We start from the raw sequence: 17,042 nt of genomic DNA on the forward strand, positions 1-17,042 counted from the left end.
TTCCCGGATCCTCCCTGTGTGGAGTTTGCATGTTCTCCCCGTGTCTGCGTGGGTTTCCTCCGGGCGCTCCAGTTTCCTCCCACAGTCCCAAGACATTCAGGTTAGGTGGATTGGTGATTCTAAATTGGCCCTAGTGTGTGCTTGGTGTGTGGGTGTGTTTGTGTGTGTCCTGCGGTGGGTTGGCACCCTGCCCGGGATTGGTTCCCTGACTTGTGCCCTGTGTTGGCTGGGATTGGCTCCGGCAGACCCCCGTGACCCTGTGTTCGGATTCAGCGGGTTGGAAAATGGATGGATGGATCTTTGTTTGTCCGCGAATGAATTAGAAGAAGAAGCACTAGATGGCAGTAGAGAGACAGCTAAAACATAGGCATTGCATTAAGAATCTCCTCCAGGCTTATACTACTGAAGACTGTAGTACTCCAGTCACACCTCAAAACACTGACATTCAAACTAAACAAATTGTTGTGCTTTAAATTAACTAATCTTTATATATAATCTTCATTTGGATCTTGATCTTTGTTTGTCCGCGAATTCATGTTCCCCTGATACTGCTTTGGTTGTTACTTTTGTTTACAAACACTGTCAATACCACTCTTTGTGTTTTGATCTGGCATCGACACCTGCTTCGTTGTCGAGACTGTGATTTTCTCGGTTTCTATCCACCGTCGTTGGCAGCACTTCGTCCACATCGAATGTTCACCCGCTTCTTGGAGTCGGCAGTCATAGTATATAAGTGGGACACACTTCTGTGATTTTCCATCAGTCGGTGTTTGGAGTTCAAGAAAGAAACATTGGTTCTTCCTTACTCTTTGGATTGCCACAAAGCAACCTGCGAGACTGGAGAAAGGTTGAGAAGAGATCGTGAGAGGAAACGACAGCGTCGTGAAAACGAGACGGACTGTGAACGGAGAGAAGCAGAATGCTCCTCCACCACCACATAATTACTATTCCGAGTAGGCCGTTCCTGTCGAATCAATCTCCAATGGTTTTGTTTTGTAATTTTGTTTCCCTTATAAAAAATCATAATGCAGTGCAACGAAGGGCCCAGTTCACGACTAGCAGCCGCGTTTAAACAGGGAGCCCTTCACAGACAACTTTAACACGCGCAACGTAGTTGTGCGCACATGGCTAGTATAATATAAAAGCGTTTTCAGGAAACTTAGGGCAGCAGACTACAAGCAGACTACATTGGGCTGTCAGCAGGAAACTATATATTTATTTACTGTAGGAGAAAGGCAGCTGCCCCTCTGCTTCTGTGCTAATAAGGAAAGGAGCTGAAAATGGCAAAGCAAACACGCGATGCTGGACATGAATGATCTACGTGTTTTTGCTGACCGTGTTCACTTATAATTTAGTACGGCTCATTTTGCCCTGAGTCAGTCTAGCAACTGGAAGCAGCCAATGATGATAACAAACTTTATATGATGTAAGTAATCTAATTCTGTACCTTTTACTTATGTATAAAAAAAGACCTCATCTAGAAGAAAAGGTGGGCATCTAGTTACAGCGTCCTGTAATAGAGAATAAAAGAATATCTATATTACTAAACCACAGTTAATTTATGCACGGCGGACGCACCGAAGCGCATATGCACTGAGGCGCGGCGCCCCAGAGTCAAACGCAGCGGCTTCGCTTTAGTTCAAATAGGGTTATTGAATTAAATGGAAACTTTACCATGCCTACGACCTGTGAACTAAACCTGAGGTAAAGCGTGCACGCCAGGTTCTACAGCCGCCTGGACGCGACCGCCCACACCACCGCATATACGACGACACAGCCATTAAAAAACAAAAACGAGACTGCATGAAGGAGGATAATAACAGAAGCGCGTTGAAATGAACTGTCCCAGGACCACCCACCATGCATTATATTTCATCACGCAGCGGCTTCCCACCGAGGCGCATTTACTGCACTGTGGCACACGCCCCAGAGTCGAACGCAGCGGCTTCCCAGAGTCAGTAGGTGGTGCCCACACAACACAACCTGTACACTACGCTTACTCTAATCCACTCTCCCAGTAATATAGATCACATAACGGTCAGACTCAAACCCAGCAGCTTCCCAGACTCAGTGGCTGGCACACGAATACCACAACCTATAAACTACACTTGCTGTGCTCCACTCTGCCAGCAGTCGGTGTCAGCAAAGGCAACGGAATCATGTCTCCACAAAACGAAACCGCCTTAGTACAGATATGCTTATTTAATTAAATGACATTTCCCCAGACGCACCCACCCTCCATGATATGTCATCCATCCAAATATCGGACGGAACAGAAACTGATTGCCATTCTTGGATTTACGATTCTCTAGAGAATCGCGGGCTTACTTGTAAATGGTTATGATTTAAACTTTCACCTGCCTGTTTTCTCTTAGAGGTTTTAGGTCATCCAGGGGGGTGACAGTCGTTTCTTCCACAAATGACACAATCGACTATCTGGCTGTGGACTGTAACAAATCCACTAGATCTCCCAAGCTGAACTTTATCCCTTCAGAGCCCTCAACAGTTAATTATATTTAACATACTGTAATTACTTCAAAGTGTAAGACTGTCCATTTAATTTTATAAATGATACATTAGCTGAAAATTGCATTTTGCCCAGATTAATATGTAAGAATTTTATAGACTATAGAAGTACTGTATCTGTCAGTCCACCATCCATTATTCAACCCACTAAATCCTAACTACAGGGTCACGGGGGTCTGCTGGAGTCAATCCCAGCCAACGCAGGAAACAAACTCCGGGCAGGGCGCCAGCCCACTGCAGGGCATACACCAAGGACAATTTAGGAACGCTAATGCACCTAACCTGCATGTCTTTGGACTGTGGGAGGAAACCCACGCAGACACGGGAGAACATGCAAACTCCACGCAGGGAGGACCCAGGAAGCGAACCCAGGTCTCCCTTCTGCGAGGCAGCAGTGCTACCACTGCGCCGCCCTCAGTCCACCATACACTTTCTATATATTCAAAACATATTGTAAATATGAAATAGTCTTTCAATGTCAGCTATTGCTTGATAGATCAACTACAAATGGACTCACACGAAATCACCCAATGCAAAAGTCAGATTATGAAGAAATGTGTGTGTTATGTACTGCATGTACAAACAGTGTTGTCTACATAATGTGAGCGAAATGTATGCAAATCTTCTTAAATGAAAGTTTGCAATGTGCACTCTAATCACCTCTGGATTGTTTTATTTTAAGTTTAAATTGTGGAGCTGACCAGTAAATCAAGGATAAGTGTGTCATTGTCCCAAACATTATAGACCACACTGGATACTTTAGCACACACCTTTAATCTCGTAGCCGCGACATCATTTCTTATGTACATACCGCAGCTAACAGATGCAGTTACTTATATCACGGTTAAATACGTTCAGTCGCCATACCCTACAAATTAAACACGAAATGCATTATTAAAATCCTTCATATACAGATGATATCGCTGAATACCGGCTTCAGGGCGCTGTATAAACATGCAACGGCGCGGTCGATGACTCGGGCGCTTTAACATCACATTTTGAAAACCCTCAACGAGAGTGAAGCGCGCTATGGACCAGGAGAACCGGCAGTTAATCGGGCACGCAGGTTAACACACCGATTGATTTACTGGACATCACAGGAACGATTACAGCGAAAACAGGATCTACCTGATGTGCCATAAGAGCAGCTTTGGTGTAAAACGAGACCCTTACAATGAACGCCCACTGTGTCTCTTCGCCGTACTTTACCATCAGGCGCTCGGATACCTACTTGAGGCTCACCAGAGCTGCAAACCCGTCCCGAAAAAAGATGTCACCACGAATTAAAGGACAAAAAAAAAAAATAATAACTGAACGGGCCTTTCTGAATGGCCATCACTACCGCACTGAGCTCAGAGTGAAGAGACACCAGACGGACACACAAGGAATATGCAATGGAGCAATGAATTGGTTATGTGTCTGGGCAATTTCAAGTAAAATTGCGAATATGAAGTGAACAGCACGGGGTACAAACTGCTCTGTATCGGCGATTGTCGATGCTGGTGCTGCTGCCGTGCCATTTATTTTTAGTCACTCATTTCCCTCACAGATTATTTAAGCACGTACCTTTTATCTGTCAGAATCGATATCCTCCAAACAGGCATTAAAGACTGCAGAGACGAACACAAGGCTTCCATCCACGCGCCGATAAGACAAGCAGAGTTGCACCTCCCGTTTCCGTCGCTCTTGATGACGTCATCGCCCAGTCTGATCAGGTTTTTTTTTTTTTTTTTTTAGCTGAGTTGAAAGAAAGCTGACGAAAGATTCAGAATATAATTAGCATACATTAGCTGTGTGACCCGTAGGACAATGGGCGTTAGTATGGTGGTGTCCGTTACTGTGCTGTCGGCTAATCTGCTGTATTAGAACTAGTAAGTAACTAAAGGTTTTCCTGAACACCTGAATTTGTATTCAAGCTGACACAGCGGTGGTGGGTCTCATCAACAATGGGGACGAGTCAGCCTACAGAACTGTGGATTGGTGCAAATGCAGCAATGTGACTCTTAATGCGGACAAGACAAAGAGATGATTGTTGACTTCAGCAAGGCAGACGCTGACCATACCCCACTGCACATCGAGGGCAGGCATCAATATTTTTGAAATATGTTCAAACTAAATTCCATGAGCATTTTATGTATTGGTGTCTTTATTAGTGTGTTAGCCACTAAAGAACTGATAGATGTCACAGTTGGAGTTGCAATCCTGTTTATTCAAGCACTGGTGACTCGACTGCTGGAGGTAAGAGTTGGATAAATGTTTTGCAGCTCCAACTCCAGAAATTCAGCATGTTACAGTTACTTGTAAGTATCTGAATCGTCAAAAGAGATCCAGATTAGTCTACAGGAGAAAACGCACTTATTTATATTGCTTTTGAAGACAAAGATCTCGTGAAATTCACCTAACAGATTTCATTTAAATAGCAATGACGGAAATGGATCTGAAGCATCCTTTTCATCCTTATGATCTTTGACAGCATCCTTTAGTAATGCTGAAAGTAACAAATAAACATCCTCAATGTTAGAAGCTCACTGGCTCTTGGAACTGGGGGAATTACCTTTAGTTCCTGCTGGCTGAAATGGCTGTTCAGTAATTTAAACTCTCCAGGCTCAGATCTCACAGCTGCTAGGATGTACAAACAGCCAGGAATGAATTCCTCCCCACATACCAGCGGTGCTACATCCCAGATTCACCAAAGGAGAGGGGAGCATAGACAGAAGTCAAGTGTAGAGAAGCTGAAAGAGAAGATGGCCAGCTACAACAAAAATGGTGCCCTCACAGTTAGAAGCCCAATTGGCTTTTACCACCACATTGTTCTCCTTTAGCTTAACTGGCCCAAATGATTGTATTCTACTAGAAAAAGCAGCCTAAGCTGACATCCAGCAGCTCCAAGTCAGGACATGCAACTACGGGATACACCACCTAAACAAACTTCTCACTGGTGACACTGTGTTCATAGTATCTTGTCACACGTGTGCATCAGAAGAACTCGGCGGGTTAACGCATACCTCGACTGAGCCTGTGAGATGAGGGGGGTGCTGCTACTATCACTGTCCTTTCTTTTCCCCATCATGTGGTGAAACCACCCGGCACCGCAATAAATTCCCTGTCGTCACAGAAAGAGGTGTCACTTTTTGGCCGGAGTGCCACTAAACACCCTACAACCCCCATGTGGTTATGATTCCCCACAGAAAGGGCCCATCTTCTGGGCAAATAAAAGGTACAACCAGGTTGGCACCACAAAATCTTCACCGTTGCCTTGAGCTGTCATTCCTCCACAGTGGCACAGTCTTCAGTTTCTTGTAGCTCCAGGTATGTGTCCACCTTAATCAAAATAACAACTGACCAACTCATCGATTATGAAATTATGGTTTATTATAACACTACATCTAAGCAGCATGATGAGCTGAGGCAGTTGGGTGTCTGGCTAATGTGAAAGTCCTGAAGCACTGACTGAATACGTTAGTTTGTAATGAACATTTGCTTATTTTGTCACCATCACTGAATCAATGCAGTTAGCCTGATAAGACATGTGGTGTGAATCCTGCCTTCATTTGGATTTGCTACAAATGCTGCTGGCACTGCCTGTGTGGATTGTTCTTACTCATCTCCTCTCTGTGAGTTTTCTTCCCAAGTTGTGCAGTTCATGACAGTTGAGAGAGTCCTTGTTGTCACAGCTATGGATAACAGTGAAGTTCTTACTTGCATGTGCCAATCAACATGCAACACGTCACCATTCTCCAGCACTGTGATTATATTATGGTCTTCACAACAAGTTTCCTTCGAGCAAAACTGTAATAAAAATACAAGAGAAAATCAAAACTTACCAGTTTATGATGAAATGTGAAGAGTTCTGCTGTTTTCAGACATTGATGAGGTTAGGCTGACTGATGACCAACTTGTCCAGTGTGTGTAAGTGTGTTTAGGTTCCACACTGAACCTTGTGCCAAGTGTATCACCCCAAGATCTGGAACTTGAGAGGTCATTTAGAAAAGAGATGGTGCCAATGAGATAAGCCATAGAGTGCAGTTGAGATGGAACAACTAGAGGAAGGTATCAGGAGTGCTGTGTGGACAAAGAATTAAGGGTTAAAGGTCAGGAGTTTAAGAAAGGTCAGCAGTGATGTAGGGGCAGAAGAAGAAGTGGCAAAAATAAAAATGTTGAGATGGATGTGTGCAGTTATGAAAAAAAAGAACAAAATAAAAAATAAGACAATCAAAGGTACAACAAAAGTGGGAGAAAATCTAAGAAAGTACAGGAAAGGAGATTGAGGTGGTATGGACATGTGATGAGAAGAGACAACAAATATGTGGGTGAAAGAGTAATGGAAATGGAAGTCTAGAGGAAGAGAACATGACAGAGGCCAAAGTGGAGGTGGTTGGATAAAGTAAAAGAAGATCTGAAGAAATTGCATCTGACTGGGGAGGAGGTTAATCAGCACATTGACCCCACATAGAAGTGGGAAAAGATGATGAGATGCTGCCTTCTTGTACATCAGTGGCCACCTCTTGCAATGTCTGTTTGTTGTTAATGTTACTTTCACTCCGCTGTGTTGGAATCCCCTCCTCTTAGCTCTTCTAAAGTTGGGGCTACACTGCATGATTTCTAGTCAGTTAGCATGTCAAACTTAGAATCTGCATTTGCTGGATCTCATTGCCTGAAGAACATCAAAGTAAGTACATGAGTAGGAATCATGGAGGGTGACTGAAACAGCACTCTACAGCTGTCAGGACATTGTGAAATCAAATTTCCTGTTGCACTATAAAAGTAATGTAACGCATTTTGGCAACTCATCAGTGTAGAGTACTCCGTCATGGTGCACCGAAGAGAGACATCAAACAGACATGAATTGTTGCTCCATTGTGATTGAACCACTAGGGTCAAGTGACCATTTTATAATACAATTCTCAGTATTTTGTAAGAGTGCTGATGCAAAGACTAAAACTGTTAAGTTGAACTTTGGTAGGGCAAATTTTGAGCAGATGTACCAAAGTCTAAGTAGGATACCCTGGGATAAGCTTTTAAGTCTGGAGATAGTCAAAGAGCAGTGGAACAGGTTTAAAAATGTTTTACATGTAATGCAGGACAAAGTCATGCAAGCCACTCCACTGTTTGTGTGATCTTGAACTCTCCTTCTCCTTCATTTCTGGTGGCTGCCATTGCTTTGCTCTGTTCTTCTTCTTCTTACAGATCAGACTGTTTTCTTCTTAGTCTTTGGGCATTGAAGGCTAGATTTTTCTGCCGCTTACTGGTCATCAGCTGTCACAAACTCGTATCAAAATCAAACCTGTCTGATCTGCCAAAAGTAACAATATATGGTCTCCTCTTTATTTTAAATTAACCACTTGACTGTATCAAGTCCTTTACATTTTTTCATGAGACACTTAAGTGGTCTGCTGTCTCTCTTCCACTGTATGGTTGGGTACACTGAAGGTCTTACCTTCATCTGAAGATGTTGCATGACCTCTACCACCATCATGTACTCTAATGCAGAGGTGGGACATGAACCTCTTTTATTCTTAGACATGAGCAGCCAAGTATGAATATCTTCCATGAATCCTCTTCATATTGTTAAAGTAGTTTCACTCCTTCTTCATCCGTCCTTTTCCCCCCAACTTACTCTTTTCAGGCTTCTCTCCGGTATGAATTTCTTTGTGTTTTTGAAGAATGCTACTGATAGATAATTGTTTGTCATAATCAGAACACTATATGGTTTCTCCTCAGTGTTAGTTCTTGAATGATTTTTTAAGACTTGTATTGTATGAAAACTGTTTGCCACATCCAGAAGAGTAATAAGGCTTCTCTCTAGTGGTAATTCTTATTTGGCTGTGCAGGTGGCTCCTATGCTGTGTTTTTGTGTGCCTCTGAAGAGGACTCCTAACAAAGAATTTCTTACCACACTCGGTACAATGATATGGCTTCTCTGCAGTATGGATTCTTGTGTGTTTCTGAAAACTACTGCTGTCAGAGAAGTGTTTTCCACATTCAGAACACCGGTACAGCTTTTCTCCAGTGTGAATTCTTGAATGTTTCTAAAGACTGCTACTGTATGGAAACTATTTACCCGCTCACTTTTAAAATTGCTTCTGTAACCCCAATGTTGAAAAAGTCTGGTCTTGATACTGACAATCTTAACAATTTCCGGCCTATTTCCCACTTACCTTTCCTGTCAAAAGTTCTTGAGCGTGTTGTAGCTTCTCAACTCACCAATTACCTAACCTCTAATAATTTGATGGAACCCTTTCAGTCTGGTTTCAGGGCGCAGCACAGCTGTGAAACTGCTCTGCTACGGGTAACCAATGATTTGCTTATGGCAGCAGACTCTGGACAAACTAGCATATTAATTCTGTTAGACCTCAGTGCAGCATTTGACACAGTTAGACATGACATCCTACTGTCCAGAATGGAGAACATGCTGGGTATTTCTGGCACTGCCCTCCAGTGGTTCAAGTCCTATCTGACTGATAGGCAAGAGTTTATTAGTCTTGGCAACAGTAGATCCAGCTCAGCGCCAGTCACACAAGGAGTCCCTCAGGGCTCTGTCCTCGGTCCTCTGCTTTTCTGTATTTATATGCTTCCCCTTGGCCATATTATTCGTAGTTATGGATTGGGTTATCATTTTTATGCAGATGATACTCAACTCTATTTCAATGTTAAAAGTGGAACTTCATCAGAGCTTTCTCAGCTCACAACCTGCCTTAGTGAAATTAAAACCTGGATGGAGCAGAACTCTTTAAAATTAAATTGCAATAAAACTGAACTCCTGCAAATTGGGACTAAAATGCAACTTAATAAAATGAGCTCCTTCCCAGTCTATCTTGGCGGTGATCTCATCAGACCTGCCAATACTGTAAAGAATCTTGGTGTCATTTTTGATTTCTCCCCCTCTTATTCCGCCCACATAAATCACATTAAGAAACTTTCTTACTTCCACCTCCGTAACATATCCCGTGTTCGCTCCTTCCTCTCCTTCTCTAATGCTGAGAAACTTGTCCGTGCTTTTATCACATCCCGCATCGATTGTTGTAATTCCCTACTGGCAGGTGCCCCTTCTAATCTTATATCACAGCTCCAGCTTATTCAAAACTCAGCTGCAAGAGTCCTTACTCGAACCAGCAGCAGCGAGCACATCACACCCATCCTGCTCCATCTTCACTGGCTCCCTGTGTCCTACAGAATCGAATATAAAATCCTATTAATAACCTACAAAGCCTTAAATAACCTCGCACCAAACTACATCAGTGACCTCCTCCATCACTATGTGCCTGCCCGCCCACTAAGGTCCTCTGATTCTGGCCATCTTGTTGTGCCCCTCACTAATCTACACTCCATGGGTGACAGCAGGGCCTTCAGCTGTATAGCGTCCAGACTCTGGAATGACCTACCAAAATTAATCAGGTCAGCTGACTCCATGAATTCTTTTAAAAAAACAACTCAAAACTCATCTGTTCAGGAAGGCTTTTAGCTCTACTTGACTTTATTACCCTTCTTTCAGTTTACTTCTCTGTCAAGATGCTCATGTAACCTGTATGTGTGTGTGCTAGACCATCAATTATGTTGTCTGTTTCTTTTTTTTTCAGAATTCACTGTCTTAATCTTCTTAATTATTTATCTGGTTTGTACAATGCTATATACTGTATACCCTGCCGTTCTTTATTATATTCTGTAAGTGCCTTAAGCATGGGAAAGGCGCTATATGAATAAAATGTATTATTATTATTATTATTATTCTCTCCAGTTTGAATTCCTTTGTATTTCTGAAGAATGCTACTGCTGGAGAATTGTTTGTCACAATCAGAACAACGTGATGGTTTCTCCTCACTGTGAATCTATAATAATAAAAGGCAAAGCCCTCACTGACTGACTCACTCACTCACTGACTCACTCATCACTAATTCTCCAACTTCCCGTGTAGGTGGAAGGCTGAAATTTGGCAGGCTCATTCCTTACAGCTTACTTACAAAAGTTAGGCAGGTTTCATTTCGAAATTCAAAGCGTAATGGTCATAACTGGAACATATTTTTTGTCCATACACTGTAATGGAGGAGGCGGAGTCACGTATCGCGTCATCACGCCTCCTACGTAATCACGTGAACTAAAAACAAGGAAGACATTTACAGCACGAGTCACACGCGGGAACGAAGGTAAATGACGTTAATTTTTGACTGTCTTTTAATACTGTGTGAGCATACATATTAACACATGTGCAATTAAACGTGTGCATTTACGGGGTGATTTCTGAGGCTTAAAAGCTCACCTTTTATCAAACGCGGGAAGAAAGGTAACTGACGTTGTTCACTGTCTTTTAATACTGTGTAACCATACATATTAACACATGTCCAATTAAACGTGTGCATTTACGGGGTGATTTCTCAGGCTTAAAAGCTCGCCTTTTACTAAAAAGGTAAATGCAAAACTATTTTCAATCAGTTTATTGAAACGCTCCCGTTAAGGATTGCAATAACATATTCGCGAGATAAAAGAACGAAGTAGGGGGAAATGGAGGAAGAGCCGCAAACAGCGAAGAGCAAAAAATTAAACAATTGAGAACGGAGCGAGTTAAGCATACAAGCATGTTCATAAGGGAAACAAAGCATGGTGTAAAACGTAAGTTTAAATTAAGTTTATAGAAACGCTCCCGCTGCGGATTGCAATAACATATTCGCGAGATAAAAGTTTAATGAGAAGACACGAGGTATAAACGAAGCACACGCCGTGGCGCAACGTTAGGGGCAACAGTTTCAACCATTCTATGATCTGCTTCTCGCAACTGAAAGACGGCACATGGCGGATGTTAGCCGACTTGCTGACCGCAACGTTAGGGGCTTCAACTATGGCGCTGACGCAACATCTCAGTGCCAACACTTTGCAGACTGTACTTAAAAGACACGCCCTCCTCACTGGACAGTTAAAAACACCAATCAAACTAACGATGACATCAAGTATTACCCAATCAAAAGTAGGAAAGGAGGCATCTTCATAAAATGCGTGTGGGATGATTTGCATGAGACGCTGCTTTAAAAAAAAAATGATAAAAAAAATACGGGATAAATCCCGTCCAGTATTGATTCAAAACGGGACGCGCAATTTCATTCTCAAACGCGGCACGATTCCGTATTTTAAAGGACGGGTGGCAACCCTACAGTGCCAGGTAACCACCCATACAATCAGATTGTGATTCAGACTAGGAATGCAATGAATGTAATTACCCCGATCTACATACAAGGCGAAAGTCTTGCAACATTCAAAGATGATGGTTTGGGATAATTAGTACTTATTAAGTACAACATTGAACATAAAAGAGCATATGAAGCCTTGAACCGAAAAAAGCAAGATCTCAGAGATCGTAAAAAAAAAAAAGGAGGTAATGTCGTTTTACTCGCTGTAGATTTTAGTCAAACATTACCAGTTATTCCACGAGGGAGACCAGCAGATGAACTCAACGCGTGTTTAAAATCCATGCTTCTCCCACGGTCGGTTATATGTCGTGTGTTCTCGGGTAGGTACACCAAAAAATGTATACATTTAAGCATGTAATGGGCAAAGAAAAAATGAGGTATACCCGAAGGCACTGCAGTAGTACTCAATGTAACTTTACTTCTTAAATGTTAATGTTTTACTGTTTAATAATTTATACGCTTCTTATATATTGTTCAAATTCTTTTATCAAAATACCAGTGACAGCGCAATGCACGATAACATGGAGTGAATACACCATACGCATCTGTCCACGGCCGCCCTGGTGTGCGCAGATAGGAGTTGATTCTAAAATAAAATAAACATAAAAAGAGTAATACATTCATCACCCATAAAGCGGATAGCAGACGTGACGTATTATATGTGTACCACATTTCAAGTCAATACGTGAAACGGTTTGCAAGCTACATGTGATTTAAAATCCTGGACAGACCAACGAAAAGCCACGGTAGCAAATTATAGAAGAACATTTTACTGTTTAATAATTTATATTTATATGAAATGTGCTTCTTATATATTACTTCATATTCTCATATGATAATGATGTTAATGTTGTTTATATTGATTTCTATGTTATTGTAAGTGCATCTATGTGTGTATATGTATGTATGTATGTGTATATATATATATATATATATATATATATATATATATATAAAAAATATATGTGTATATGTATATATAATATATCTGTATATGTGTGTATATGTGTGTGTATATGTGTATATGTATATATATATGACAGCAACACTCATAACAATGACAACACAATTACATTGACAATCATGTTACGTTATTTTTAAAATGTTTCCTTTACTTTTTCATAACCTCTTTAACACACTACTTCTCCGCTGCGAAGCGCGGGTATTTTGCTAGTTCTTAAATAAACTTCTTATAGCTGAACATAAGTTGGATGGCAGCAGCACAACACTGACCCCCAACAACTTCATCATAGTGGAACAACAGTCTGTCATACAAAATGTCAATTACACAATACCAGCCTTAACAATTTAGAGCGGATTGTGTTTAAAATTAAAAAGCTATATCATCCTGGAAACTAGTCAAATTAAAATGTGAACAGTACAATTAGTTAATAAACATACACACTTTATGGAATAATATCCTTTACAAGAAAAATACATATAACATTGGAAGGAAGACTTAAACCCGATTTTCAAATTAAGGAAATAATCAGCTGTAACACCAATTCCAAGTGATGCGTATGTTTCAAGCTTTGTATTTTTTCTTTGGTTTTCATTTTCTTTGACAAATTTATGTCCACTACTGACTCCAGCTAACTACGACTATATTTTTTGAATTTCTAAAGTGTTTTACATATCCTTTACATCTGTGATTTTGAATGTCATAAAGTTTCCTTCTACAATTTTTTCAAACTACAATAACTGGAAACTTTGACAAAGTTAAGATGCTTTTTGTTAATTACACTGTGCCCGCGTTTAGCTGATGGGCTGAGTTTATTCATCCTTATGTCGGTTTTACTGTTGTGTGCAAGAATTGATCCTCTGTAAAATACTCATTTTGTTGTTAAAAGTGATGACAAATTCTTTATCCAAACCAAAAATTTTGTGGATGATTACTGCCCATTGATTAAGACTTGTGAAGCAAAATTGCAATCAGATGACATCAGAAAATAACTTCAAAGTATGAAGTTCTTCTAGGTGTCTATTGCTTAAGCTTTGCAAGTTTACATCATCCATCAATGACTGGGGACTTCTTGATGGCGAGACGGATTTCATGACCATGGTGGTTGTAGTGCCAGGAATAAAGACAGCGGAGTCAAAGACCCAGCAGTCAGAATTGTCTTGGTTTATAAACAAGAACCAACCCTGGACAGCACTGTGAAAAGGTTCTCCTTAAAATGTGCACATCCTTTTACATTTAAGATCACAACCCAGCCAATGTGGTAGCGAAGCTACCCAGCTGTTTCTGTGCTACATCACAACTGATACGTGCATCTTGTGCCTCCATTTCTCATTCACTTTTCAGCTCCCTTCATGTTTTAGTTTGCCACTTACCATTCTGCATTTCAGTAATACGTATTTTTATCAAGTAAGGACCTGAAAACTCTTCCTTTTAGATGTTCAGTAATTGGTGCCAAATTTTGTCGTCTTGCTCTCGAGGATGAACCCTTGCATGGTTGTGAAGACTTGTTTTGTCCGAGAATCCTTTACCACATTTAGTACAGGAATGAACATCTCCCCATTGTGATTTCTTACATGGCAATGAGGACTGCAGTTGGTGAATCACTTGGTACTCCTATGGCATCTCCTCACTGAATTTGTGGGTGTGTCTTAAGTTGCCAATTCCTAGATTGTCTTCCACATTCAGAACATTCAAACCTCTTTTGTAGTACTTGCCTTATCTGTGCATTTAGGTTTGCAATTAAATTTTTTCCTCTCCTCTTGTAAGACAGACATGGCTCTTGAATTTGGATTTGCACCTGTAGTTTGTTGGTTTCATCTGTCCTTGTACCACAACAGGGAGAGAACTAGTCTGGAAAAAGGAGGCTCTTAAACACTTGGATCCAGAGGTTTGTTTCTTCACACCCTCAATCTTTGTTGTCTTTTGTAATGTAGACTGAAGATGAGCAACTACTGTGAACTTGTTAAAAGTGCTCTCATAAGAAAATTGCTTGCTACATTCATTACAATAAGGCTTCTCACAAGTGTGAATTCTTTTGTGGCTTTGGAGTTTCCCCACAGGTGGTGAATCCTTTACCACATTAAGAATATGGCTCCAATGCTGTGTGAATACTTCTGTAGGGCTGAAGATTTGTAGTATGCAACAATAGTCCCCTTCCATGAAAAATTTAAGCAAAAAAAAAAAAAAAAAAAGTCCCTTCTTTATAAGGGGAGGGAACACACCATGCCTAGTGGTTAATGTGTACAGTCCACCCATCATCCTTGTTGCATTATTTGATATTGTAGGCCCCGACAAAACAAGTGAATACTGTACTCCTTGGCCAAAAGTTCCGGCATCTCAGGTGGCTCATGAAACAGATACCCTCAATAGCAACTTCCTTCAATTTGATATTTGCATTAATGTTAAAGTCTAACTGTAGACATTAGTTTGATTTGACAAACCTGCAGCACTAAACAGTCATGGAGATACTTTCCATTCTTCTCTAGGTGTTATTTACTGTACTAGTGGGTCTGACAACCAAGTAGTTGCAGCATTCAGGATCATCTGCTTGTTTTTAAAATTTGACATTACATTGCAATTAGAGCACAACTACATAGAAAAACCAAGAGATGACCATTTAAAGCAGAAGAGACTTCCAAAATTATAGCAGACTGCTGTGGTTTTCTGAAAGCAGAAGTTACAGGACAAGTTGGCTGGACTACATTCCTGCAGCAATAGCAAGTCCCCAGACCAAGGTTGGGTGAGGGAGAAGAGAACCCCTTGTCTAGATCATGCCATTTCTCTAGTGCCAACTGTTGCATGGGTCAAAAGGTGCTCCAATGTCAAGATTCTCCTCCCCACATCTTTGGGAGGCAGAAGACAGTCACAAAAAGATGCCACTTTGCAGCATTGGAAATGCTATTCAGATGCACTTAAAAATTGAATCCTGTCAAACAAGCTTCAATTTAGATTGACTGTCTTGGGTTACTGACTAGCATCCACATCAACTACATAGCAAGACAGGAAGCACCAGTACTCGGACTGGAATCCTTTGTTATGGCATCTTGAGACTCTGGGCACCACTGGTTTGGCTGTCAAATGGAGTCCAATAGGCACATTACCAGAATTGAGAGAAGCATCACTTAAGCACTACGGTCATGTGCCACACTTCCAAGGGTGACCTGGCTCACAGGATCCTCATGGATGACGCCCATTTAGCACCTCAGTTCTAGAGGGTGGTACTGGACCACATGTAATAGTTTGGCAGAAAAGCAGTTGTGGTGGGTGAGGCATTCTGTACCAGTGCACGGGTCAGTCCGAGCCAAGCACTAAGTAGACCATGTCTAAACAGGATTAGATCACAGAATAGTGGACTATACAGACAGTCCCTCCATCTAGAAGAGGATTCAGAAAGATGCAATACAGGGATCAGGTATAGACCCACCACCCCCAAACTAAGCAATAATGGAGACAAGGTTGCAAGCATTAAAAATTTATTGCTTGGTATTAACAGTTCCATTTGATTTTCTGTAGACTAAGAACAGTACAGCCACACATGAGACAGCCAGGACACCCACAACAGCTCCAAGGATGGAAGCTTGGAATTGGGATCCTGCATGGAGAAAAGACAAAGCATTAGGAATGAAGAATTTAATCCAACAATTCTTGCATTACAGGCTTACCTTCAGTCAATGTTAATGGCTATTAAATCTGGAATAGCAAGTTACCTGAAGTTGTTTTATCTTGCTCAGACCGGGACTGTGATAAAGACAAAGGAGAGACCCACTCCAGAAAGAGGGGTCCAACAGAAATGGTCTCCCATCCAGCTGGGACACTCACTTCACCTGGAAAACAATTGCAGTTTCTGTATTCATGGCTGGACAATGCAGATGGATGCCATAGAGGTCACTTACTTGCTCTCCTGGGTCTGTATCTGGGGGCACCAGGGCCCCTCCTGAAGGGAGGAGGGTTGGCACAGCTTGTGTCACAGCAGCTACAGACAGCATTGTTCCCATCCACTGAGCTCCACCTAAAAGCACAGCCACCAATCAAAACCTGCCAGCTTATTAGCTGGGAGAAGGGCACACCTATACCACTTACTGGCTCAGTGCAGAGTTGTATGAACAATCCTTATTCAATGAATCAACATTAGCCGATGCCAAGGTCACCTTCAGACGGCATGTAATGAAGATCTGAAAGTAGACATGCGAGACTACAGTCACACCTGGGAGCTTCAATGGGATTCCTCCAGAGGAGATGGGAGGAAAGAACTTACTGAACTAGTAGTCAGGCCATAAAACCTGAAGGCATCCAGCTGGAACTGCAATACAGACTGGGCAACTCTGGGGGACACGAACTGGGAATTGGAGCCAGTCAGTTGGCTGTCCAAGAAACACCTG

At 41.6% G+C, this 17,042-nt stretch overlaps 2 protein-coding genes across 6 annotated transcripts in view; both read right to left on the reverse strand.

Annotated features, from left to right (window-relative positions):
* Window positions 1–4,203, reverse strand: part of LOC114668165 (zinc finger protein 271-like) — a 30,732-nt gene extending 26,529 nt beyond the window's left edge. Inside the window, exon 1 of the mRNA XM_028823810.2 lies at window positions 4,093–4,203. The gene's annotated coding sequence lies outside the window, so the exon portion shown is untranslated. The remainder of the gene's footprint in view (window positions 1–4,092) is intronic.
* Window positions 1–17,042, reverse strand: part of LOC114642262 (zona pellucida sperm-binding protein 3-like) — a 392,210-nt gene that overhangs the window by 372,882 nt on the left and 2,286 nt on the right. For 3 of the 5 annotated variants that reach the window (XM_051926376.1, XM_051926369.1, XM_051926364.1), the window contains exons 5-8: window positions 16,919–17,039; window positions 16,744–16,835; window positions 16,557–16,672; window positions 16,426–16,487 (exon numbers count right to left, since the gene is read on the reverse strand). In XM_051926376.1, the coding sequence (XP_051782336.1) occupies window positions 16,426–16,487; window positions 16,557–16,672; window positions 16,744–16,835; window positions 16,919–17,039 (391 nt within the window). Of the gene's footprint in view, window positions 1–16,120; window positions 16,256–16,370; window positions 16,488–16,556; window positions 16,673–16,743; window positions 16,836–16,918; window positions 17,040–17,042 lie in introns of those variants that run through there. The other 2 variants (XM_051926374.1, XM_051926362.1) reach the window with 2 other exon arrangements.

The sequence above is a fragment of the Erpetoichthys calabaricus genome, chromosome 1 (genome assembly GCF_900747795.2).
Source record: "Erpetoichthys calabaricus chromosome 1, fErpCal1.3, whole genome shotgun sequence".
NCBI classification, from domain to species: domain Eukaryota; kingdom Metazoa; phylum Chordata; class Cladistia; order Polypteriformes; family Polypteridae; genus Erpetoichthys; species Erpetoichthys calabaricus.